General features: G+C 47.0%; 1 protein-coding gene across 5 annotated transcripts in view; it reads left to right on the top strand.

The window, feature by feature from the left end:
- Window positions 1-353: 353 nt before the first annotated feature.
- TRIM44 (TRIM family member 44) overlaps window positions 354-27579 on the top strand; it is a 105853-nt gene continuing 78627 nt past the window's right edge. For 2 of the 5 annotated variants that reach the window (XM_075927491.2, XM_075927492.2), the window contains exons 1-2: window positions 356-1138; window positions 14181-14258. In XM_075927491.2, coding sequence (XP_075783606.2) covers window positions 743-1138; window positions 14181-14258 — 474 coding nt within the window. In that variant the 5' untranslated portion in view covers window positions 356-742. Of the gene's footprint in view, window positions 1139-14180; window positions 14259-27579 lie in introns of all 5 variants that reach the window. The other 3 variants (XM_089778545.1, XM_075927487.2, XM_075927490.2) reach the window with 3 other exon arrangements.

Below are 27579 nucleotides of genomic sequence, written 5' to 3' on the forward strand. Positions count from 1 at the left end.
TGATTTGATTTTTTTAAGACTAATTTAACATTGGAAGGAGTTACTCAGTTTGTTGAGTGTTGCTCCCAAACCTGAAAAAGCTCTAAGTAAGCTTGTCTCTCTCACTGACAAAAGTTGGCCTTATAAAAGATAGTCTCTCACCCACTTTGTTTCACTGGAACATATGCACCCATTTTTCATCATAACAAGGAGACTAAAAAAAAAAAACTGCCTTAGGATTGATCCCAGAGGAGGGTATTTCCCCTTCAAATCAGCATGCTCTGGCCAATCTGATGTTTCCTGTAGTTTTAAAGCAGGAGCAGCCCTGAGCAGGGAAGGCAGGAAAAAAAGGCCATTGCCACTTTAAATGACTCAGGAAGTAAAAACCAGGATGGCCTGAACTTTAAAAGTGAAAGTAGCTGCTTCTGTATAGTGTGGCCTGCTGCTTGCTTTGGGGGCAGCTGGGCGGCCTGCTCACCCCCCATCAAAACTACCGGGGGGACGAGGTCAGTTGGGTGAGTTAAGCCCCAGCTGCTCAGAGGCGAAAGGGGATCCGCTCGGCCAGAAATAGAGGGATTGTGGCTGGCGAAGAGGCCGCAGAGCAACTGGGCCGTTCCAGTGTCTCTGGGCCGGCAGCAGCTGGAGGCCTGCGCCGGGAGCGGGGAGGCAGCAGCGAACCAGCCCGCGAGCAGCCGCAGGGTAAGCGGCCAGGAGGGGAAGGGGGCTGCAGCACCAGCCAGGCCGCCCCCGGAGGAGGCTCGCCATGGCCGCCCCGGGGAGGGAGCGCGCCGAGGAGCTTCCCCCCGATGGCACGTGCGATGTGTGCGAGCCCGATGAAGCCAAGAGCGCGGTGGGGCTGTGCGGGGAGTGCGGCTTCTCTTTCTGCCAGCCCCACGCGGCGGAGCACGCCCAGAAGCACCCGGCCCACCGCCTGCAGGGCCCTGCTGCCGCCGGCCGCGCCGAAGAGGAGGCGGAGGAGAGCGGGCCGGCGGGGGAAGAGGCGCCCAAGCTGGAGCGGAAGAAGTGCGAGGAGCACGGGCAGGAGCTGAGCCTGTACTGCAAGGAGCACGAGAAGATCATCTGCGTGCTGTGCGCCGTCACCGGCACCCACAAGCAGCACCAGCTCATCACCCTGGACGAAGCCTACCAGGCCATGAGGGTAAGCGCCTCTTGCACCTTCCCGGCAGGGGCAGGGCTCCTGCTGCCTCCCCCGGCTGCTGACCGCCCTGGGACCGGTTCCTCTCAGGGTTGCAGCATGGGAGCGGGAACTCCTTGAACACCTGGGGAAACTGAACAAAGAGGCGAGGCCCTCCCTTTCCAGGGCTCCTTTAGGCAGTGGGTCAGTGTTAGGGTCTTGTATGGCCCTTGCCAGCATGTTTGTGTGGGGATGGTGGGCCACACGCTGTTGCCCTGGGGCTGCTAGGTGCAGTTGTGTCAGTGCAAAGGGATGTTCCAGCAGGTGGATAGGAGAATCTTATGTTTCCCCCCTTCTCCCTGCAAGAGACAGGCCACAGATTGCTGCCTCCGCCAGTCCTGTACTTCAGCAGTTCCCCATTGCCACAAGTTCCTTTGGGACTATGGTATTGGGGAATGTAAAATCAGCTAATCACAGGACTCCAGTATTCTGTGTTGGAAACTGAACTGGCCCATGTGCCTGAATAAGGAAGGCACAAACAACCTGTGCTTTGTTCTTTTGTCAGTGAAGAGGTTAATTTCCCCCTTACAGTCATCTACTCATTCTTGGTATTGTGGGGTTGAGTCTCGTCTCTCAGGAGTTGATTCAGGAGTAATTCCATTGATGGCAGGGAAGTTGCTTTTGAATTTGGTCAGAACCCCAAGAGAGTAAGGCCCTCTATCCTTTTTATCTCTTCAATGCAGCCAGGAAACGGACATAGCCACATTCTTTGTTATGTATTGCTGCTTACAACCAAATATAAACCAGATCTCAACTTCTGCAGTGTCCCATTGTGGAAGTTTCATTTGGACCCATCAGTAGGTTGCTTGTTGGAAGCATAGTCATTGATGCAAACGCAGGCCTGATTCATGCTGCACAGTTTTATCAGTAAAACTTGCCCTCCGTTGGCTCACAGACTGTATGCTGTGTATACCCTATTAAAGATCCCTGTGGAGGTTTTGTCTTCTAGCATTTCTATGCCTCATTCTGAGGGGATGGTTTGTTGTGCCTTATGTATTCTTCCCTTTCCAGAAATTATTATTTTCCCAAATTTTTGAACACGTTGGGATCACAGCTGATCTGCAAATTCCATGATGTAAACAGCCCCATGAGAAGAGCCCTGTATGGATACAAAAATTTGTATCTGTGACTACAAAAATGAGTTGCGGATACCTGCATCACCTTAAAAACTAACAAAACATGTAGATGGTTGTGCCCATGAAAACTCATGATACCCATTTCTTCAAATGAATGGAGTTATTAGAGGTCCAATTTCTAAATAAATAGGGAATGGGAGGTGGGGGAAGAGAGAAAGTCAATTAGTGTCCCTGCTACATGTTCTTGAAGTTTCACCACTGTCTGGTTTCACCACCACTAATATTCAGCACCAGCTTAGATCATACCTAAGGAAGGCTTTCCTACCATAGGCTTTCAACCTTGACTGCTGCTGGTTTGATTCCAAAGAAGCAGAGAAAAGAATCAGCCCGACCAAGGTTTGTTTCTTTCTCTACTTCTTTAGTATGAGGAGGCAGCTATGGGTTGGCCACAGGGAATTATCAATGGACTGCTTCTTTCTCTCTCACTTCCCACCATTCTGGGTAAGATGGGGAGACAACAGACAGGGCAAGAATCAAGACAGAATGTGGAGTGGAGGTAGGAAAATATGTGGGGAAGAGAGATGGTGAGAGAGATGCACAGCAGCAGTGCTGGGGCATTGGGATGTGAGGATGTGGAGAAAAGTCACTAGCCACCAATCTGTTATAATGATGGTGCCAATGGGAGGGTGGGGAGGAGAAACCCATGGAAACTGTGGAATAAAATTTGACTTCGGCAAGGAGCTCTTGAAGAATGTAGCATTGCTTGGAACAACTTGTTTGCCATCCTGTCATCCCCTCCTGCACTGTGTCTGTCTCCTCCATTCTGATGCCTAGGGAGGCGATCCACAGGTGTAAGCCTCTTGCTCTTGGAAGTGAGAAATTCTTGTATAATTCAGTAGCCTGCTGGGGTAGTGTGCCCTGACAAACCGAAACACAGCTGTTAGATTTAATTTTAGGACTCCCTTACAGCCTTGATAGTTGTTTTCCTACAGTCCCAGGAAAAGTGCTGTTCTGTTTTGAAGTGTGAGAGTTTTTAAAGCCATGGTGTTAATTTTCTAAATACCAAAATAGAAAGAGGAAAAAATACACAGCCGTGCTGCTTCCTCTTTGTTCACTTCACTTCAGATTTACTTGTTCTGTTACCAGCCGAAAGGATGAACTTAAGAATTGCTGTCTCCTTTGGACACATCTCTACTGCAGCTAGGAGCTTAGGGAGTTGCGTGGGCAGGAGATCCCAAACTCCAGCCCATGCTGCTACACCTACACTAAGATTAAGTGTGCTAACGCAAGTCCTGCTAGCTCAAGTTCATCTGCCCGGGTTGGGAAGCTTTCTCCTTGCTGCAGTCTTCCTTGTAATTGCCTTTCAGCCGCCTAACTTTTAAACCTCCTCCTATAGTTCCATAAAGAGAAGACTGGATGATTCATGGGGAATGGGTAATAAGATATTTTAAAAAAGCCTCTGAGTTGTATCCAGCTCCCACTAGTTACTACTCTTGATTAGCTGAGAGTTCCTACCATCTGATGGCTGTTGGGAGGCCTGGGTGAAATGAATTTGTTGGCTCAGTCCACATCTCGTGTACATCATAACAATTGGTAGTGCCTGGGGCACTGTTGTTAGCAGTTGAGCAGAAAGGCCACTCAGAGCATGCTCCTCTCCACTCTTAGAGTGGGTCCTTCACTCTGGGTTGAAGCACACGGGGTGGCTTGTCTGGCTGTTCTCCTTCTATTGCCAGTTTTCTATCTAAAGTTGAGACTTCAGACTCCAAAGCTGTCCAGCCAGCTCCTGTTCTAAGCTCTAAATTCACTTGCACAGTTTATTTTGTTTTGAAGAGGTGGTGGTAGGGGGAGATCTAAAAGTTCTGTAAAAATGCTCCCAAGCCCACGCTTGTTTCAGTCATGGTCAGTCAGTGCTGCTGGTGGAGAAAGGCCCTCAGCCCCACCCCTCTAAGGCCCTGCCCCCCCACTGCTAGGGTAGGAGGCAGGGCAGTACACTGAGCACACCTCCCACCCCCACACCATGGGAAGGTGAAGAGTTGGGAGAGGGCACACACCTGCCTGACCCCCGGAGCTCCAGAGAGGAAGGAGGCTGCATAGCTCCCGACTCCCCAGGCCTCAGAGCATCAGGGAAGGCAGGCGCTAGGGGCCACAACACTCTGCCCCCAGAACACCCCCAGAATGCCTGCTATAGGTAGAGTGTGGATGGGGCCATGCGTGGTGGTTTGGGAAGACAAAGCCTTCCCCTGTCTAGGCTACTGCATGCCCATGGTCTCAATGCTATCACTTGAGTGTCTCAGATTATTATTATGCTTCCTTTCCACTAGCTGCAGTCCATCCGCCAGCCAGCCATTCACAAAGGTGATGGGGCAGGTTAACAGACTGAAATCTTGTTCTTGTTTGGCAAGGTAGTACATTGGCTAAGGGTTCCAAGTCATAAGATGATTCCTAGAAAATCAGAGCTAGGTCTCTCCTGCTAAATTTGGATCTCCCAGGGTTTGAGGGGGTGAGAGGGTTGAGACTCTGTTAATTTTTGCAGTCTGAGTAGAAGTGTATTGTCTAGGGATGTAATAATGTAGTTGATTGATGGCTTTGCTCCGCGTCTCCCTGGTCTGACCAGCAGACCAGGGAGACGGGGAGTAGCTTTTCTTGCCCTGGAGGATGCGGGCGGCGGGACCGCGGCTCATCTGGGTGTCCCGCTGCTCCCGGCCACCGGGGCTAGAAAAGCCCTGTTCGTAACTGAGGATCCGACATAAGTCGGATCCGCGTAACTCGGGGACTGTCTGTATTTTTTTTTTTAATTCTTACTTGAATTTCTTTTTGTCCTCAAGTATTTTTTTTGATTAGGACAGGAGTAAGGAACCTTTTTTTTCATCAGGGCTGCTGACCTACAGAAAAATCAGTCATGGGGCCACACAAGTGAGAAGCAAACAAACAAATACATAAATAAAGCCCCCTCCACTGATGTGGACCCTGACTGACAAGGAAAAAGACACTCCTCATATTTGCCTTGCACACCAGAGCCTAAGGGGGCACAGGCTAGTAGATTTTGTGTGCTCCAGCCCCACAGGGAGGCAGTGGAGAATGGAGCTGGAGTGCCAGTGTGGACTCCCCAATACTGAGGGGGAGCCTCAAGCCTCAGGAGTTGGATCCAAGCAAGCCGGGGGCCCGATAGGATCCCTGTCCCTGGACTAGGACAAGATAAGTAATGCAACAGGATGAATGAAGGTCCCTTTCATTAAGGATTTTACTTTCAGATGTTCAGAACATCTGAAGTTTCCCGTGGTTTGAAGTGGAGCTGTGGTGCTTAGCATCTCTTTAAAAACATGGGGTGGGATCCTTGCCCCTCAAAGGGAAAAGGCTGAAATGATGTAAGAGGTTTTAAACCCCAAATACGGAAGGAACAGGATTCACTGGGGCAGGTACTGTGGAAACGGTCATAAGGTAGGGATGTCAGTGTGTAGACAACTAAACCCAGGATTATCAGTTAATTGTGTATCGGTTAATCCTGTGGGCTATACGCATACACCCTCAGTAAGGGGGGGAGCAAAAGGGGATGCAGCAAGGGGGGGAAATAGGCGGCGGTGCCTATAGGGAGCCAGCCCCTGTCCATGAGGACGGGGGTGTCTGAGCTCCCTGTGAACAGGCTGCTGCTGTGGAGCAACCTCTGTCTATGGGGAGCTCGGCGCCTCCCCTTCCTCCTGCGGACAGGGGCTGCTGCCACCCCACACTGCTTCCTCTGTATGAGTGGCAGCAGGCAGGAACTGGTCTGTGTGGGAAGCCAGTTTTTGAACCGGCTGTTGGCCCCACCTCCAGGGACTATCAAATAATCGTCTCGCTGCTAAAATTTGACGCAGTTAAACAACAATTCAGTTACATGTTATCTAATATCCCTATCATAAGGAGTCCCTGAGAGTTAGCCTTCGCAAGCTTTGGCATGGGGGGGACGGTTGAGAGGCATATTACGGACAGGGCTGTAGCAAGTACATAGTTTTGGGTTGTGAGGCAGCCCAGAGCAGTGTTGTCAATTTAGCAAATTTGCCACTAAGCTGTTTAGGGTTTTTTTGTGGCTTTGTTTCACCAAGTCTCTGTACAGTCACTTCTAAATAAATCTGTTGGTGCTGTGCCTCTTGCTTTAGTTTCAGTCCGGCTTTCTTGGAGTTGGAGGCATCAGTTCACACGCACTTCAGAGGCATCAGAATTTTTCAGGAGGGAGGCGAGGGGAAATGTGCTCATGCCAGGTGCTCTTTGCGTAACTGTAGGCAGTGGCACACAGCAGCTGCAGTTTGACCCATTGCTACTCAGCAACCAGTAGTGTGGAAGCCAGAGTCTCCAGCTGCTAATGGTCTCGCTTGACTCAGCAGGTAGGAAGGAGGGTGGCCAGGCAGGATGCAGTCAGTGAGGGCATCCTCCTAGACACTCATCCCAGCTCCCAGCCTCCCAGAGACACCCATCACTCAGCCCCTGCTTCCCCCGACACCTTCCTCCAGCAGGCACTCAGAACCCAAAAGCCTTCTGCAACCCTGAGCATCCACCGCCCCTTGCATCCATCTAGACCAGGAGTTGGCAACCCCCGGCACATGTGCCAGAAGCAACATGTGAGCTGATTTCCCATGGTATGCGAGGCGGGAGCTCAGCCTTGTGGTCGTTCACCCCCCCCCCCCCCAATCCGGGAGCTCATGCTGCAGCTTCAGCCATGGCAGCTGCAGGCAGGAGCAGTAGCTCTAGCTCCCTGCTGGGAGGGGTAGGGTGGGGGGGAGATGAGAAGTCATGTGTGTAAATCCCTGGGGCTGCCCCTGACCAGCCTGGGTGTGCTACTCCTGGGAGCTAAGGAGTTAACCCCCGCCTTCCTGGCTAGGGTTGCCAGGTATCTGGTTTTGAATTTTCTGTTTGGGAAACAAATTGAGAAAATATAAATGTCTGGTATTTTCTAAATAAAATGTAATGTAGATTGTGATATGATGTCAGGTGTGTTCGGCATTTTGGTTGAAACCATCTGGCAACCCTATTCCTGGCTACAGGTTTATTGCTTCTGGAGGGGGTGGGGCTGGGCGGCCAGTCCCACGTGGGTCACTGGGGCCTAGGCTGCTCCCTGCGGGTTGTGTGCAGAGAGCCCCTTCCGCAGCACCCCTCTGTGCCTGGCTGGGCTGGAGTCAGTCCTGAGCTCTGCCTGCCTCAGACCCAAAGCCACAGCCTGCAGGCAAAGGGCTGGTCCTGGCAGGGAAGAGACTCTGCCCCCCCCTTTGCCCCAGCACTGTGAGTGTGTGTGCTGGGGGTACAGAGATGTGTGTGTGTGGGGGGGGGGGGGGGGTAGGATGGGCGGGGGAAGGGGTTGCACTGAAGGGCGTGGGGTGATGCAGTGGATCAGGCTGGGGAGGACTGAGGGGAGTGAGGTTGGAGCAGAGGGAAGATACAATTTTACTTTGCAAAAGCTACACTTTCCTTTACTCCCCACTTCTTTGCCTCCCTCTCCAACTAGCTATTTGGCTGCATTCTCACCCTCTTGCCTTTTCTGTATTACTCCCCCAATCCCCTTCCTATACCACTTGCTGGAAGCCCTGTCCTGCATATTGAACCCCTCATTTTTGTTCCCACCCCCAGAGACTAAGGGAATCCACAAATCCACTAACTCTGGAACCCCAGAAAAGTAAATCTGGACTATGGAAAGCCCTGAACCTCAGTCTTACCTGTCCCTTCCCCATATCCTTGAGGCTGGAATGCCAGAGGAGTGAGGTGTCTCAATTGGGGGCCACATCAGTGAGGTTTTGGGAGGAGTTTTTTTGCTTCTCACTTGTGTGGTCCCCAGCTGATTTTTTTTTTTTTTTTTTCCCCCCCCCTGTGGGTCAGTGACTCCCAAAAGTTCCCCACTCCTGCCATAAAGAAAGAAAACATTGAAACCTTTTGTGTTGGACATATTTTACCTTTTTTAAAATGAAATTTGATAAACTAACCTGAGGAAGTTAAAATGCTTAATCTGTTTAATCATTTAAATTAAACCATTCTCTCCAGCTGCAGCACTAGAAAAATGGCTCAGGCGTAATTATGTAATTAACAGTTTCCATTAACAGCTGGTAGTCCGTGGAAAGGTTTGCATTGACCCAGGTAGTACACCGGGCATGTGGTGTAGAGAGCCACTGCCCCCCTCCTCCCAGGAGTGTGGCATAGCCCAGAGCAAGAGGGTTACATTTTGGCACGCCACTTCCAAAAGGTTACTGACCCATGACCTAGACCAGTGGTCCCCAACGTGGTGCCTACAGGTGCCATGGCGCCCACCAGGGCATTTATATGCGCCCGCCTAGTGACCAGAGCTGGCCCGAGCCAGTGTGGATCAAACGACGGATGATTGGTACCACCGATTGTTTGGCTAAACACTGAAGAAGTACCACCCCCTTAGCAGTAGAAATGTGAGTGACTAGTTGAGTAGTTGACTACCTGATAAGCATACGCTTACTGAGTAGTTGAGTCACTACTTGACTAGTCGCCGCCTCCCCAACTTGCTGCCCCTTAAAAGCCAGTTCCCCCCAGCACCATCTTCGCAGGAAGGCAGAGGCACAGTGGGAGACAGGTGCAAGCTGTGGTTCGTGCCCCTGCTTTTTCAGTGGAGCAAGAGCTGCCCGGTTCTGCTACTTCTAAATCCATGATTGAGGGTGCAGGTAAAGGTTAAAATGTTCCCCTACAGGTTTGTGTGTGTGCCCATTTCTGAGGTGTGATTTATGTCCATTTATCCTTTGTCATGGAGACTGTCCGGTTCGTCTAGTATATATGGCTGAGGGGCATTGCTGGCACTTTAAAGTTACAGACTAACACAACTACCTCTCTGAGACTTTTTAGCAAGTTCTTGTTGTTCATCATGTTTCTTATTGAGTTCCTAGCAGGGTGGCTATATCCAACGTCACCTGCTATAGATGCAATCCTGCAGGATGCTGAGTGCTCTGGACTCAGTGAAATCTGTGAGCATGGAGGTTGCTCTGTACCCTTATTTGTGCAATGGTGGGCCTGCAGTACCAAGGATATAATCAACCTCCTTTATTCAGGTGGGTGGAAGGATAAGGTTGGGGGTTTCTTTTTTTTTTTTTTTTAAACAAACTTCAAATTGCTGGCTGTACTCCTGAATCCACTAGGCTGTACTCCTGAATCCACTATAGAGAGAGAATATTTAATGGGTAGCAAACACTTTTATCAGTGACTTGGATCATCCTAATTTTAGTGTGTGTGTGTGTGTGTGTGTGTGTGTGTGTGTGTGTGTGTGTGTGTGTGTGTGTGTGTGTGTGTGTGTGTGTGTGTGTTCAGACTCCGTTTTTCTTTCCAAAAGAGCATGCTCAAAATAGTAGCTGGAAGGACAATTGTAAGTGAGGTGATTGGGTAGCTACTTACCCACTGAGGCATTGCTATCTTATGAACAAGTGACAATAGCCAGCCTTGTTTGACTTTCAAAAGTCACACTCGGATAGCTTATTTATCAAAAATAATTCAGACGATGTCTTAATGCCGTGGAAGAGCCACATGGCAGGTGAAAAGAAAGACTCAGTAAATGCCCTAAGCTGATCCTAGTCGCTGAATAAGGATCATAGGAGCTACTGTGGAGGAGCACAGCAGAAGTTTACATCAGATGCAACACGCTCCCATCTCTATGCTTTGACATTTAATGTCTTTTGAGAGGAAAAATGCTCTTGTTTTCTGTCTCTGTTGTGTCAGAGTATGTGTAAGGATCATTGGAATGCTGCTTGCTTTGTTTAAATCACTCTGCCTTCTGTCTCCCCTCAGATGGACACTTGCCATTGGTGCCTAATTAAACTTTTATTTGGAAACAATCCTTCTTCTATACCATATTTCAATAGGTTACCATTTATTTGGTTGAATACTTGGATCACCTGTATAAAAATGAGATCTTTGTTGCTTTCATTTTTTGTCTGTTCCTGTTGCTTCTGTTCCTGCTGCTTCTATCTCCTTTGAAATCCTAATCTGAACATGTGATGTCAGAATAGAGAATACTGTGCCTGCAAACTGGCCCTATATAAACACCTTTCAGTGAGGATTAAGCAACAGAAGCAAATGACATTGTCAGTACATTCCTGTTTTGATTCAGTGGTGTGTGTGGGGGGGGGGGGGGGGGGGTTTGTTGGCAAGGAAGACCTCAGAAATATGCAGTATAAGCAAGGGATGTTAACGATCAGTTAATTGAGTAGTGGATGGAATTTCCATTGACTTCTTGATTAGTTGATGGGGAGACTCCCCCCCCCAATGTGGCTCTGCACTTTAAAGTGCAGAACTGCAGCATCCCAGGGGCGGTGTGAACTGGGACTGTTGAATCCCAGTCCACGCCACCCCCAGGAGCTAATCCCACGGTGGGTTACCCTGTGGTAGCTCCCAGGAACGGTGCAAGCCAGGACTGAATAGTCCCAGCTCGTCCCGACCCTGCGGCTCTCTCTCTCCTGCCACCCGCTCCATGCTGCAGAGACAGGTCCCACCAGCTGCTGCTCTCCCTGACTTGCTGCCTCTGATACGGAGGCAGCGGGGTGGGGGGAGGGAAGCGAGTAGTTATTCAACTACCCAATAGGCTTATGCTTATGGGGTAGTCGACTGCTCACTTACATCCCTAAGCGATGTAGTACAAGCAGAATATCATGAAATGGAGAGGTATGTTTTGGTTAAGGGACTGTCCATGAGGTATAGAGTGGGAGCAGTTCAGAGGGACTCCTCTGCAGCAGCAATTCCTGACGAAATCCTGTCTGGTTCACCTGGCATATGTTCAGGGAGCAATTGCATCACTGTTGCCACATCTTTTGAAAGAAGCCGTTGCTCTTTGAAGAGGGCCTCCCTTCATTCCCACCCCACATTTAGCTAGTTCACTGCAGCACTTGCTTTATCCTCTCTCATTTTGAAGAGTTCCATGTCAACGCTATCAAACGCCAGGAGCAACAGATTGGGTGGGAGAACTGGAGTGGACTGGGATTGTGGCTAGCCCTTCCATAAAACTGCTTTGCTTTTCAGGCTGGTGATTGATCTGGGGGAGAGGAATGAGTGCTATCCTTCTAAACACTGCACACAAACAAAGCGTTTCCATTTTCAGACCATACAAAATGAAGCAGACTTACACGGTCAGCCCGACTCCCATTACTGGCTCTTGTGGGTTTGACTCGGGGATGTCAGGCATAATAGGTATGCCCATCCTTTGTGCAGTGGGAACAGCATCCCCGCAGGACACTACCACATTGGGTTTATCTACACTGTAGCTGGGACTGAGCCTCCCAATCCAGGTAGGGCTCTAATAAGCGCACTAACAATAGCAGTGTGGACATTGAGGCTCTAGTGGAAACTTGGGCTCAGATCAAGGGAGTCAGTTATGGTGCCTTTGCAGCAACCTCCATGCTGCTCTTTTTAGTGCTCAAGCCCCACTGGCATAAGTCTTCTCAGAGATAGCTGGTACCTGTTGCTGACAGCATGAGTCACGCACACTCTTTTTCCCTTAGGGCCCCTCCTTGCAGCTTCCCAGTGTTTGCTTCTACCTCTCCCCACATAGCTAAAACAATGCTCCCTTCCTGTAACTCCCAGCTGTTTACTGGTGCCTCTCCCCAGGGCTGGAGGAAAGCAAATACCCAAGGAGGAGGCCCAGCCAGCAAATACTGGCAGAAATGGGGAGGGGGATGTGACCTCACATTTTCCTCCTCCAAACTACACATCGCCTCTGAATTTATATGTACAAGCTGCGGGGCTAGCTCCAAGCTGCAGAGTAGTCAAACCGAATGTGGCCCAACTACTATACGGCTCTTCTCTGGTGGAGTTTGGACCACATTCCTCGGTCATGGTTGGATTCAACTGGTTTGTTGACTCTCCCTCGTGGGGGAGAGCTTGGTTACTGCCTATGCAGTTTTTCCTATGTGCTGTTGGGGTGCTGGTTCTGCCCCCACAGGCAGGCAAAAAGAATTATTGACAGTGAGGTTTTTGAGTAGCAATGGTGCCCATCAGCTGGAGCTGTCAGGTTCCTTGTGGTAATGTGTTGATCTCTCTTGGCTTTTGAACCCAGACATGTATTTGGTGCCAAAGGTCTTCTGGCCAGTAGTGTTGGTGATAACACAGCTGGCTGCTGAGGACTGGGGCGAGACCAGGAAAATTCAAAATGGCAGTTGGCACCAAAAAAAGACCTGGCTTGCTGAGCAACTACAAGCAGGTGCACTTCTTGCACTGGGGTTCTGGGTAGCCTCTGCAGAATGCACAAGGAGATGTACTTGTATGCTTTCCTCCTTTCTGTGCAACATGCCCAAGAATATTTCCCATGGGATGTCAATTGCTCTTTTAAATGCCATTCTGATAGGTGTATCTTTGGAAAAAATTGCCTTAAGACTAGGGATGTTAGATATTGGGTAATAGAATAGTCGACTAACGGCATAAATTCTTAGTAGTTAATTGACTATTCTATAGTTTCCAGGGGCGGGGCCGGCAGCCAGTGAATTCCTGGGGAGCCCTCTGCCATCCTGCACTGCTGCCTCTGATGCAGAGGCAGCAGTGTGAGGTGGCAGCAGCCGCTGTCCACAGGGGGTCCAAGCTCCCTACGGACAGGGGCTACTGCCAGAGCAGCCAATGTCTGTGACGAGCCTGGGCCTACTATGAGCAGCGGCTCAGAGGCAGCAGAACGGGGGGAAGGGAGGCAGATGGCACAGCGGTGCCAGTGCTGGAGGCTCCTTTCTGCCTCTGGTATAGCAACGGTGGGGAAGGGGGAAACGTGAGTAGTCAACTAGATTAACTGATAAACCTAGGTTTTATCAATTATTCGTATAGTCCCCTACTTGTTAGGAAGTGAGTGAATAACTAATCGTGTAGTTGATAGACATTCTATTTACATTTAAACAGCAGAGCCGCAGCAAGGGTAGGTCCCGGGTCTGCCCTGTCCTCCTGGCTCTTACTACATTTAAACTGCAGAGCTGTAGCAGGGGTAGCTACTGGACCTGGCACGACCCGGGACCCCTTTGTGGATGGGATGTGGAGCAGCCTCTGCCTGCAGCAAGCCTGGACCTGCAGCAGAGAGAGTCTGCTTTGTGGCAGCCTCCCCTCTTGCAACCCCATCCCCCCACACTGCTGCTTTTAAGACAGCTCCCCCAAGCACTGGCTCCTGCTCTCCCCCCTCCAGCTTTGCTGCCTCTGATACAGAGGCAGCGGGGGATGCAACTACCAGACAACTCCTTTACATCCCTACATAAGATCCCTGTTTAACTCTTGTATTTGGGATCATTCTTTTCAAATAAGTGTAATTTAATTTTTTGTAGAGAACAGTTGAAGCAAAGAAACGAATATTCCAGGGATTCCATAAGTGCCTCACACTTCACTTCTTCTCTCTTCTGAAGTATGAACTCTTGATTGCTTCCTTAATTAGTTCTTTCCTTTTATAATCTCCCTCACTGCTCCCATTTATAAATAGATATACAAAAAGTGCAAGATTAAATTATCAGGCAGCTAGTGCCTATTATAGAAAATAAATGTTACTGGACCTAGGCCACCCCATTCTTGCAGAGCCTCAGGAAGAGCCTTATCCTGTAAAGTCCTGAGTGCTTCCTGCAAATTGCTGAGCCATTGGCTTTAGTTGTAGCTGGGGAGCAATGAGCATTTTATAGGATTGGGCCCTAATTCAGTGAACATGGGTGCAGCTGAGCTATAAGACAAAGCAATGAATGAGTCAGCCTGTGCAATTGCATTTCATTTTCATTCCAATAGTCTTCTCAGCTCACTTGGCGGCTGGTTTGGTTTTTTTCTTCCTTGAGCCTTTTGCTTGAACAAAAATAGTCTCAGAAGAGCAAGCAAATGTATTCATGGGTTTGCTGCAATTTGGCTGATAGAATTAGCTGAAAAATTGCTGTAGCCCATTGTCCTGTGAAAATCCTTGTTGTGCTTGGTAAAGTTAAAATGCATGCTGTTTAGTGACCTCTACCCTCTCTTTCTTGTAGAATAGAGAACCTGTTGACCTGAAGGTGGCCATGCTGGAGATGGTGGAAAGGTTAAAGTTCAAGTGTGCAGACCCTAAAGTAAGTAACTGAAACGATTGTTTGAACGCTCGCTCGCTCTCTCTCCTTTCATTCTCCTTGAGTTAAGCACAGTATTGTTAATGAGTGTGTCAATCAAAACACAAACCAGTCTTCTGATATGCCTAGTGATATGTCATATTTTCCCCTTCTATCTTATGACTTTGAACATGCACTCTTAATTGTTTTTCCTCAATCGCAAACAACTGCATTATTTTTCTTTTCGGTAGCACTTTTCGGTGGCCCACAGCCACTCTAAAACCAGTGTAACAACTGGAAAAACAACTTGGGTGAAGTCAACAACAAGCTGTACCTGCTGCTAAGATGGCCCCAGATAAACATGATCTATTGGGGAAACTAGAATATCATTCTTTCTTCAGTCTGTTAAGTGGCAATAGTAACCAAGAGCCCTTTGGAGAATGTGCTAAGGCGCTATGTGACTAGGAATCTTGTTGGGAGATGTAAAGGTGACAATCTTCCTGGAAATAAAAGGGAAGGTATAACCTCTCGAGTACTTATGCCAGTGCAGTGTCACTAGAGTGACATCTGTTAATACGGACTTCCATTTGCTAGTCAAAAAATTGCAACGGAAATAGCATTTCCAAAGCTTCATCTGATGTAATGGGTGGTGGTCAGAAGGGGGAGCCACAAACAGCTTAGCGAGAGAGAGGAAAGAGGGCTTCTGCTTCTCAATGTTGTAGTAAGTATAAGGCATGCTACATCAGCAAAAGTGAGGCTAAAAGTTTCTTGTATGAACCACATCTCACTCTTGAGGAACAATGTGAGGAAAAACTAGCTATCAGGAGAAACTTCAGAACAGCAAGATCTGTTTGATTATGGAGGAGCATCCCAAGGGAAGCTACAAAAGCCCCATTGCTTGATTTATTGAAAACGCAGTGGGACAAAATAGTACCATCACAAAAGGGGACACAATATATAGAGTACAGTAAAACCTAAGAGATGCAAACAGACCAGTCAATCACACACTTCATTTGGAACCAGAAGCATGCAGTCAGGCAGCAACAGAACCTCTCCCTCCACCCCCCCAAAAAAAGCAAAGTATGGTACTGTGTTTAAATGTAAACTACTAAAAATATGAAGGGAGAGCACCTGCATAGTAAAGTTCCACAACTGTATTAAATCAATGTTCAGTTGTAAACTTCTAAAAGAACCATAATATTTTGTTCAGAGTTACACACGGCCTCCATTTCCAAAGTGTTTGTAACTGAGGTTCTGCTGTAGAAAACAGGGTGGCTACGTCTACACTGGCCCCTTTTTCGAAAGGGGCGTGCTAATTTTAAACTTCGGAATAGGGAAATCCGCGGGGGATTTAAATATCCCCCGCGGGATTTAAATAAAGATGTCCGCCGCTTTTTTCCGGCTTGGGGAAAAGCCGGAAAAAAGCGTCTAGACTGGCCCGATCCTCCGGAATAAAGCCCTATTCCGGAGGATCTCTTATTCCTACTTCGAAGATTTCCCTATTCCGAAGTTTAAAATTAGCACGCCCCTTTCGAAAAAGGGGCCAGTGTAGACGTAGCCGGTGGGTCTCACTTATCTCTAGTCCTGTTTACTTGTATTCTTTTGCAGTTTCCGATTTGTTTCCCTGTTTCCCTCCAGTTGCTAAATCATTTACTTATTTGTAAGTATTTTTAGAATTTGCATAGTGTGTGGTAATTGTATCTGGCTTGCTTCAGGCACACCAGTAAATGTAAGATACTCAACTCCAGCTATGTCAGTTACTTAGCTGGGATTGAAGTACCTTAAATTGTTTTTTGACGCCATCCTCACATCCCTTGCTCCTGTGAGGAGCAGGACTATCAGCACCAACTGGAGCACCCTCTCAGTTTGAATTAGCAGGTCTTCACTAGACCCGCTAATTCAAACCCTGGAAGATCAACTGCAGCATCAGCCATCTTCTCCATAGTGTAGACAAGCCCTAATAGACTATTTTGTGATTGAGATTTTTTTCCCCCCCCTTCCTCTTCTGTAATCATCCTAGAACATCTGCTTGAACCTAAAATAAACAGCAGTTGGTTCTCTGGATGCTGCGTCCTTGCCTGTACACTCTGGCCCTGAATCCTCTAGCACTTTGTTCCTGTAGCATTTTTTCCCTCTAGCACCACAAGACTTGATTAATCCAAATGTTGAAGTCCTGCAGGCGCTGGAGTTATTTTTAGCTTTAGAGCTCTGCAAAGGGTGGATGAAGATTTATGAGTTCATCTAATATAAATCTAGCAGCTCTTCCTTTCCCAGCTAGGACTTGGATAGATTCCAGCAATCTCCTCCCCTCTCTTAAATAGCCTTTTATTTCTTTAATTAAAAAGTTCAGAAGGGCCAGTGATTCCTTCAAGATCGTAAGAAGTGTGGATGAAATAAGTACAATGTAGAGTGTTAGGAATTTCTGCTTATGTCTGCTTTTATTTGGGGATTATAAATTGATTTTTGAAAACAGCCATTTATTTTGTGCTTCAGTTCAATGTTTTGGAGGTGGAAGGAAGAGGAGGCTGATTAGGCTAGTGATTAACCTTCAAAAGTTTGGAGATCCATTTTGGACACTCACCTAAGTTCTAAGGCTCTCTTATTAGAATATCTCCTTAAGAATGTCCTCCGTCTTTACTCTACCCTTCCATTGCCTCATGTAGTCAGTGTTTTTACAGTTTGCTTTCAGAGAAGATGGTGCTTATTCTGAGGGAATAAACCTTAGAACATAAAAATAGCCATATTGGGTCAGACAAATTGTTCAGCTAGCCCAGTATCCAATCCTTTGACAGCAGCCATTACCAGATTTCTCAAAGGGAATGGACATGAAAGGGAAACCATCAAGCAATCCATCTCCTGTCAGCTAGTCCCAGCCTCTAGCAGCCAGAGGCTTAGGGACACTCTGACAATCTTGTCTAATAGCCATTGATGGACCCATCCTTTCTTTAACCCAGCTATAGTTTTTGCTTTCAACGTCCACTGGCAACAAAGTTGCCTGTGCATTGTGTGAATTAGTATTTCCATATGTTTGTTTTAAACCTGCTGCCTATTACTTTTGTTGGGTGATTTTGTTCTGTTTTATTTCACTTACCCCTTCACATAATACTTTCTTTCATAACACTTTACTTTCCATATTCATTTACACCACACTGTTCACATTTTATAGACCTCTATCACAGTGTTTCCCAATTGGTGCTCTGTGGAACCCCAGGGTTCTGAAAAGCGAAAGTAAGGGTTCCGCGAGAATGCGGCATTGCCCCACCCCCTCTTAAAGAGACAGAGTATTTTGCAGGTTTTGTTGCTCGACCAATTCTGGCGGGTTTGTTTTTTTTTTTTTTTTTTTTTGCTTGCCAAATTTTATTCTGAGAACCCTAGGGGTTCCTTCAAATTATTTTAAGCTGAAAAGGGTTCCGTGGTCAAATAAAATCAGGAAACACTGCTCTATCAATCCTTGCTCCCCACTCTGAACAGACCCAATATTTTTGATCTCTCCTTGTATGGAAGCTGTTCCATGTCCCTAATCGTTTTGTTGCTCATCTTTGTATTTTTTCCGTTTCTAATATATCTTTTTTGAGATAGGACAGCCAGAACCTTATGCAGCTCTGAAGATGTGAGGATACCATGGATTTATATAGTGGCAGTATGATATTACTTTCTTATTATCTATCCCTTTCCTCATGGCTAGCTTTATTGTTAGCTTTTTTGACTGCTGATCCACATTGAGTGGATGTTTTCAGAGAAGGAGCCACAATAGCTATTTATCTTTCTTGATGATCACTGCTAATTTAGACCCCTTTGTTTTATATGTATAGTTGGCATTATATTTCCCAATGTGTATTACTTTGCATTTATCAACACTGGATTCCATCTGTTATTGTGATACCATGTCACCCAGTTTTGAGAGATCCTCTTGTAATTCTTTGAAGTCAGGTTTGGATTTAACTATTTGGAGTAATTTTGTATTGTTTGCAAATTTTTTCTCCTCACTATTTATCCTTTTTCCAGATCATTTTTTATTAATTTGAACAGCACTGGTCTCAGTACAGATTCCTGATGGACCCTGCTATTTACCCCTCTCCATTCTGAAAACTGACCATATATTCCTACTCTTTGTTTCCTGCCTTTTTAAATAGTTATTGACCCATGAGAGACCTTCCCTCTCATTCCTTAATTGCCTACTCTGCTTAAAAGCTATAGAGACCTTGTCAAAGATTTTTATGGAAGTCGAACTTCACTATATCCACTGGATCACCCTGGTCTGCATTTTTATTGACCTCCCTCAAAGAATTGGTGAGCTATGATTTCCCTTTACATAAGTCATGGAGACTCTACCCAAACAAAATGTGTTCATTTGTTTGTCTTCTAATTCTGCTCTTTGCTACAGTTTCAGCCACTTTGCCAGGTACTAAAGTTAGGTTTACTGGCCTCTAGTTGCCAGGGTTATCTGTGTAGTGTCTTTTTAAAATTGGCATCACATTAGCTATCCTCCAGTCATCTGGTAGAGAGGCTGATTTTTAAGTAATTGGTTACATACCACAGTTAGTAGTTCTGTAATTGCTCTGAAGTAGTTGCTTCAGAAATCTTGGGTAAATATCATCTAGTACAGGTTGCGTATTATAGTTCAGTGTATCTGTTTGTTCCAAAACCTCCTCTATCAGAACCTCAATCTGGGACAGTTCTTCACCTATTGTTTGGATTCTAGAGTATGCTCAGTAGTAAATAATTTACATTTACATACCAACTTCCATCAAATTAAAGGTCCAATTCTGTTCCCATAGAATTCAGTGGCTTGTGGGACCACCACCAGTGGTCTGTGCCTAAGTTCCCTCTAAGCTGTGCAGCTGCCTAATACGCCCCACATAGGGGCTCAGGGCTGCCTCACACATAGCTCCTCGGGAAGAGGTCCCTCTCCCACAGCCATAGAAGCTCCTTTCTGAGGCCAGAGGAGCATGCTCGGGTTAGGCATGCTGGCTCCAGTAGGGAGCTGCCACAGATGTGCTGGGGGGGAAGGGATGCCTTCCCCCCCCCCCCCCCCACTCAACCTCCCCAGAGATGCTATGGCTGGCAAAAAGTACTTCTTAACTGGCCTGGAACTGCTGCAGTGAGAGAGGATTGTGGGGAAACCCTTTCTCCTGGGGGGAATCTGTACCCAAAGCCCCTCATCTCCGACCCCATCGCAGATCTCATGCCCTTAGCCACAGCATGCACCCCAATACTTTCTCCTGGCCCTGAGCCCTCTCCAACACCATAAACCCTCATCCTTAGCCAGATCCTTCACCACTTTCCACACTCCAAACCTCTTGATCCTACCCCCATCCATGTGCACAATGAATTTTGTTACATGCACCAATATGGAGGTGATGTGTTGCACGTCATCGCAATATGGATTCACACACAGACATAAAAAATTAAAGGGAACACTGGTCAATGCATGTTTTCTATATCTCGCTTGAGGGAAAGCACCCAGCAGTGCCACAATGGGGCATGAGTTCTGCACAGACCAAGGAGGAAACACTCCACTCAGTTAATTTAACCTTGATTCCTAAGCAGTCTCTCCCCAGGGTTGGGGATTCAGGTCGTGCTCCCACCCCCGTTTCCCCGGGAACAGCTGAACAGCCAACACAGGCTGCCCCAGAGCAGGAGCTGGCTCTACCAGATTGAGCTGGCCTGACCCACTTCAGACTGCAGAATCTGACAGGGTCATAGCAATACCAATATCATCAAACTTTTTTAAGAATGCAGCTTTTCCTGTTCATAGTGACAAGGTTGTCAGTATTAATGCCCTTTTCTCTCTGGGGCATTCCGTTAATGGATTGATGAAATTTGCATTAGTCTGGTGGGAAATTAGCAATTGCATGAACTAGTTGCAGGACCCTATAGTGCCATTATCCTCTACCCCAATGCATCTTCCTTTTGCATTGCATACATCTGCCTGGCATATAAGAAGAGAGGGAGTGAATGACCCCAGAGATGAAAATCGTTGTCAGATCTCATTCTTTCATAAAAATGTGAGATTAAACCTCTTAACTCGAGTAAGGCACCTGAGCCCTAACTGAACAAGGCAAAGAGACAAAGACTCTGTTAAATGTAGCACTTTGTCACTATTATCATAGTAAAGTTTTATAAGTAGGTAGCAAGGGACTTAAATGTTACACATCATTTGGCACTGGGAACATGAAAGGGAGATTCCTTGAGGGAAAAAGTCTGACAGCTCTGCTTTCCTCCTCAAAGTAGCATTGGCCTCCTAATCAGCTGTTCTGGCAAATGAATCACCATTTGGCAGAGACCATCACTGGAATCACCATTTGGCAGAGACCATCACTGGAAACTACAGCCGCTCCCCGAATTGCGAACGGTCGAGTTATGACCGTTTGCACTTACGACCAAAGCTCCCATGGAGCGGTTGTAAAGGCGGTCCCCGAGTTACAAATGCAACCCGCGCTTACGAACAGCGTGGTCACGTGTAACTCAATGGGGTTTGAGTTACTGCTAAGTGTTTGGTCCGTAACTCGTTCGTAACTCGGAGAGAGGCTGTACTTGCTAAAACTTCAGATGAAGAAGCAAGTTTGTTTTTGTATTGAACTGTTCACAGCCCTTGTTCCTCTAACAGTAATCATAAAATTCAGAGGGGTAGCTGAGTTAATCTGTAGCAGGAAAAACTTTAAAAACAACAAATGGATTAGTAGCACCTTAAAGACTAACAAAACATGTAGATGGCATGAGCTTTTGTGGGCGCAACCCACTTCTTCAGATGACAAGAGTGTTAGAAGTGCAGATCCAAGAATAAATAAGGGGGGGGGGGGAGTGAGGAAAAATCATAAAGCAGAAGAGATGACAAAGAACATTTTACAACTTTAAAAATTATGCTTAAATGGCCTCTTAAATCTTTCTCCCCTTCCTGCCTCTCCTTCCTCACCAAACAAAAGGGACATGCTGTAACTATTTCCTTTCTAAACAAAAGCTTCAGGGGGTAGCCGAGTTAGTCTCTTACAGAAAAAATGGTCTGGTAGCACTTTGGAGACCACTGGTCTATAACCTTTTGGGGCTGCCATGCGTCTGTCCAGGGGCCAGGGTCAGCCCAGATCGTTCGGTGGGCGCACATAAATGCCCCTGAGGGTGCCATGGCACCCGCGGGTACCACGTTGGGGACAACTGTTATAGACTAACAAAACATGTAGATGGTATTATGAGCTTTCGTGGGCACAGCCCACTTCTTCAGATGACTGAAGATAACTCCGGTCATCTGAAGGAGTGGGCTGTGCCCACGAAAGCTCATGATACCATCCACATCTTTTGTTAGTCTATAAAGTGCTACCAAGCCATTTGTTGTTTCTTTCTAAACAAGTTAGGGACTGTGGCTGCCTTTTCTGAGTTGGCTCCAGAAAGATTAACTAGATTTTTTTCCACTCTAGTGAACTGCTTGAGGGTATGGATCTCTTATTTGTATAAATACACACAGGCCCCTTTTCCCCCACTCTGTTAGACTTGTCATACCTTTCACATTAGTAACACCGCTGCCTTGAACTAGTTCACAGAAGAGTAGGTCCTTTGGAACAAAGAGGGGATCCTTTAATTCAGATGCTGCTATGATAATTTGCTTCTGTTAGTTATAAAAATAACTATGTATAATTTATAGCATTGCAGATTGAGAAGACTGTTGATAACCATATGGGCTTAAAACTGAAGTGCTGAAAAGGGAAAAAGCTAGTACTTTCTAAATTACCCTGCTTTTCTGTACAATATGCCAGTTTAGAAAGCATCCATTTTCTTGGGGGCCTGTTCCTGCCTGTTGCTAAACACCCTCATCTCCCACTGACATCATGCTACAGTAACAATTTTACTGAGATGCGTTTTTGAGCAAGAAAATCTATAGTCAATCGACAGAACAGAGGGCTTTTTGCGGTATAGGTATGCCTCCTTCTACGAGGCATAACTCCTTTTTGCATAAGAGTTCTTGAGCATCCACGTGCCTTTTTGTGCAACAGGCTTGTTTTGCACAAGAAACCCCTATCTCAAAAAAACGCAGGTGGCCATCAGAACTTCCTTGTGCAAGGGTGTCCACACAGCGCGGATGCTCTCTTGCGCAAAAGCACATCGCTTTAGCAATGTGCTGTTGAGATGTGGAAGCGGGAATATTATCTGCTGGCTTCTTTTAGGTGTACTCTGAATATCACATGCCAGTACTCTGCCTCAATCGAGCATCACACCAGTGCTATGTATTAATGGCATCACACCAGTGGAGAGGTATTAATGGCAATCTTAGGACAAACTTGTGAGGGGAGAAAAAGTGAGTGAAACTTTTAACCAAGAAGCTATATTTGCAGTCTTGCACCGGAACTAAAAAAAGCATATGTGGAGAAACTAGCAGGCTGATGTTTGAACTGTCTTTCATTCTGAAATAAATGGACTTATTTGAGCGGGAAATAAATCACACTGTTCAGTTTACAGAGATAAAAAGAGCCCCCACAAACCTTTTGTGTCATTTTCAACCACCCACTTCCTGTGTGATTACTCCTAGAGTGGAATTGTTTCTCTCCTCTCAAAAATCTAGAATGGGTAGGAGCATTGCAGAAATCTAATAACATTAGACAGCCAAGATTCTTGGAGTGTACTGTGGCACAGTACTTAGCGCTGCCAGTTCCTATAATGGGTAGTATTATCTAAACTATAGACCCATCTTACACACACAGAAAGGGAGGACAAGTCCACTGAAGCAACATGATTATAATGGGTATTGCTATATTATTTCTGCATGAAAACATACCGCCATGTAACATTCAGAATACATGGCTACTTTGTAGAAATAATACAATGTTGGTTGAATATCCAAGATGATCAAGTCTTTTTTTTTTTTTTTTTTTAGAGATTTTGTTAAATCAAGGTAGCTGCTATACATTAATTCCCATTTACAATGGCAAACCGATCTCTTTAGCCTGATGACTAACCATTAAAAGGCAAATACTCAGTGTACTAATGAGCTGCTAAGCTACTGTCAGAGCCATCATTTTTAAAGGCACTAAATTGCACTGTTATTGCACTCTAAACAGATGGAGCAGGATGTCTGTGATGTTCCAGTAATTGCTTGAATTTGGTTTCTAGTCACGAGTGGAGGTTCCAATATTAATTAGAGTGCAGGGTGACACTGTTTTGCTTTTTTGGGAGGTGTTTTGTTTGGCAATGGAATGTCTGCTGTCCAGTAGGAGCTTTCACCTTAAACTAGCAGATAATCGTGTGAAAGATGGTGAATAATAAAATCCTGGACACATGGATCCAACTCCCCTTTCTACCATAGACTTTGCCTTTGGACAAGGGTTAGGCGGTGGTGGCGTGTAGTGGACATGTATATGCAATAGTGAAAAACAAGCTGTGTCCACACTCACGGTGATGTGTGTAGCTACACACATTAAAGTTTTCTAGCAGAGGGGAGGCAACAAAAAATGGTAGCTCCCCGCTGCTGAAAGTGAAGTCTTTCTCTGCTGCTGGAGTCTTTCCCTGCTACAGGAAAGATTCTGGCAGGTGGAGGCAGTGAGGGGGCAGTACACTACTAAAAAGCGGCCTAACTGGGAAGGGCTGCTGGTAGGTTGCCAGCCCTTTAGGATTATCCTGGAGTCTCTAGGAATTAAAGATTAAATTTATGTGGTTAAATATCCAGGAATTTGTCCAACCACATTTTGCGGCCTTAGCTATTAGAGAGCTGTGTACATAGGGCCCTTCATTTTCAGTTTGAATTTTATTGAATTTTTCTCCAGGAATTTCAGTGTTTACTACTACAAGAGAAGCAAGTGAAAAATCAATGCAAAAAATTGCTAGTGGTTTTTCTGGGTAAATATCAGGGTTTATTTTGGTGAACAGAAAGATGGAGGGGTGGGGGGAAGTATTCTGTAGATCAGTGGTCTCCAAGCTTTTTACACCCAAGATCACTTTTTAAATGACAGACCAAGCCAAGATCTACCGCCTCGCCCCTTACTTGAAGCCCTGCCCCTTCCTTGAAGCCCCGCCCTCTCTATTCTCCTCCTCTCCATCACTTGCTATCCCCAATCCTTATACTGCTGTTTATTTTTTTTATTATTATTATTCTGTAGGAAAAGGTTTTTCCAACATTTGGCCTGTCTACACTGGACCAAATGTCAGGGGAAAAAAAACCTTCTTTTGGAAGCCACCTTATTCCTTGTGGAAAAAGGAATATAGGGGTGACCAAAAGAGCCTGTTTGCTCTTCCACTAAAAAAGCAGAAGAACAAACGCAACCCTGGATGCAGAAGAGTTTTTCTGGGATATCCCCAGAATCCTGAAAAACTCCTGCAGTCTAGCTGGACCCTTGCTGTGTTGAGACAGGATGTGTAGGCTCTGGGGTGAGAATGAGGGATTTGGGTGTGGGAAGGGGTGAGGTGTGCAAGCTCTGGGAGGAAATCTGGATGCAGGTGGAGGTGGAGAAGGGGACACTGGCTCGGGGAGGGTGCTCCAGGCTGCGCAGTGTTGGGATGCTAAGCAAGCCACAGGCTTGCGGATGTGAGGGTGCAGGAATTTGGGTTGGGGTATGTGAGGGTCTGAGGGCATGAGCTTCCAGTGTTTGATAGGCTCAGATCTAGGGCCTGGGGAAGAGGTTGTGCAGGAGTGGTTGTGGCTTGGCCCCAATTGGGGGTTTGTTGGCCAGGCTTCATTTTTAAATAGAATACTATGTTAAACACAAAAAGTTTCTGCATTGTCTTTATTTATGAGAATGGCAGGGAACCTGCCTTGAGTCAGGTGTGTCTGACCCATAAAGTCATTTGGGAGCAGGGGATACAGTACTAGGGAGGAGTGCTAGTGGGTTCTGGAGCAGAGAACAGGATGCCAATGGGAGCAGGGGAGAGGTGGCAGGGTGCCAGGACAGGTTTCTGCAGTAGGGGTCAGGGTGCTGGGGGGGGGGGACAGGTTTCTGCAGAGGGGAGCAGGGGGACAGGTTTCTGTAGTAGGAGACGGTGCCAGAAGGAACTGGTTTCTGCAGGGGGGGCAGGGTGCTGGGGGACAAGTTTCTGTGGGGGGGGGCAGGTTTCTGCAGTGGGGTTGGGGGGGCAAGGGAGAGGGAACAGGGGGCCAGAAGGGTGGGGGACAAGTTTGGGGCAAAGGAGAGGGAACAAGGTTGGGGACAGGGAATTCCCTACACCAGCCACGGAGGGAAGCCTCCGACCCGCGCTCCCTCCGGACTGACCGCAAGGCAGCCGGGCTGGAGGGAAGAAAAGTGGCTGCCTGGCCAGCTGGCCATGGCGCTCAGCCAGGGTGCCATCAAGCTCCACGTGGGCAGGCGCAGAGGGGAAGCTGCACAATCAGCTGAAGCGTGGTTCAGCCTCCTGGGCTGAACGCCACAGCCAGCAGGCCAGGCAGCTTCTCCTCTGCGCCAGCCCATGTGGAGCGAGGTGCACCCTGGCTGAGCGCCATGGCCAGCTGGCCAGGCAGCTGCTTCTCTTCCCTCCAGCCCGGCTGCCCTGTGCTCAGCCCAGGGAGGTTGTGCCTAGCTCCAGCTGTGAAAGCCACAGTCAGCTGGCTGGGGTGTTTCAGCCCTCCTGGCCTCCCAGCTCTCACCATTCCTCGCAGCTACTTACCTGTGTTGTTGCTCAGTGAGTAGCTGCTCCTCAAATGAGGAAATCTAATGTAAATGTACTGTGCAGGTGCGCAGTTCAGAGAGGGCTCAAGAGCTACTTTTAGAGCCTCTGAGATCTACCGGTAGCTCACGATCTACTGGTTGGTGACCATGGCTGTAGATTAATGCTTGGAATTCCATTCTTCAGTTGCTGCAGACCTAAAACACAATGCTAGCTATGAGTTTAAGAAAACAATGCACCTCTACTCCTCAGATAAAATTTTGAATAAACAATTTCCTGCTGTTGAGTTAAAACTGTTAGCTTGTAAGTGTTTACATTTAATAACTAAGCTACTCCTTTTGCAGTGCATACATTCAACCCTTTTCTCCTATTTTTTTTTCTTTTAAAACTTCCTTGTATTCTGAAACCTATTCTAATATGCCTTTTTTTCCTTTCCCATTTGTGTCAATTTTTTTAAACCATTATCTGCTAACAGCTTGAAATGTGTACGTGGTGGGCGTGAGATTCATCACTCTGTTCAGACGCATATCATAGAAGATTAGAATTGGAAGAGACCTCTGGAGCTTGTGTGCATGTTTGTATCTTTTAGACTTAACACCTGGCCTTACAGGCAGCTTTGCACATACACACAAGCTAGTATTGTCCTAATAATAATTATATGTATATAATACAATGTATTGTATTTTCCTAATAAAACGTTATTTATATTGGATACAAAAAGGGTGAAAATCAGAAAAAAAAATGAACTTTTTTCGTAACATCTCAATTTTTCAGTGAAAATAGGTTTAAATGGAAAACAAAGGGGTTTATGTATAGGGTTGCTAACTACATAATATATAAAAACTGGACACTCAAGCTAAGTGTCAGAACCTCCGCTTATATTACCCCTTTCTCCCCCATCTTGCTGCTCTTGCCTCTCCTCCTCCTATTTCCTTGCAGGGGTCAGAAGGAACTTGCCTGCAGCGCTGTGGTTGGGAGCTGCAGCTTCCCAATGCAAAGTAGCAGGTGACTCTACCTCAGCATGGGTAGTGACTCGGCACTTCCCTGCCTGCTGGAACCAGACATGGAGTGTCCAGTCAGTAGATCTGGCCAGACGCTGCCCGGTCCCCATAAAAAACTAGAGACCTGGCCAAACTAGATACTTGTGAAATTCACATGAATGCCCATAACCCTTGGGCCAGTTCACCTAAGATGTGTGGCCCTGGTCTCATGGTTTATACTGCTATCCTGTGCTGGCGGGCAGGGCCGTCCTTAGCATTTATGGTGCCCTAGGCGGGATTATTAAACTGGTGCCCCTATGCCTGACTTGCTCTTCCACCCCTACTCCCTCCCCATCCCAGAGACTCCAGCAGCCAATCCCCTCCCTCAGACTGTGATGCAGGCAGTGCATTTGGCCCTCTCTAGGACCCAGCCCTCCTGTTCCATGTGTAACCCTTCCACCGGATAGGCCCGGCAGCAACCAGGGCCCGTGGCAGTATGGACGCTCTCTTGCGTAAAAGAGCTCTGATAGCCATTTTAGCCACAGGGCTTTCTTGCGCAAAAGCACATGTTGCTCGTGGCAGTATGGATGTGTTCTTGCACAAGTCTTCTTGCATAAGACCCCTTGCACAAGGACCTGCCAGTGTAGATATAGCTGGAGCCTGAGGCTAGGCCACCTTTGTGCTACTCCTGTAGTCTGCTGGCCGCTCCCGCCAGCTGCTCGCTGGTCATTCCCACCAGCCGCTCCACTAAACCAGTGATTTCAGCTCTTAGCAATTTCAACTCT

Source organism: Pelodiscus sinensis, chromosome 5, assembly GCF_052426305.1.
Source record: "Pelodiscus sinensis isolate ZL-2025 chromosome 5, ASM5242630v1, whole genome shotgun sequence".
NCBI lineage: Eukaryota > Metazoa > Chordata > Testudines > Trionychidae > Pelodiscus > Pelodiscus sinensis.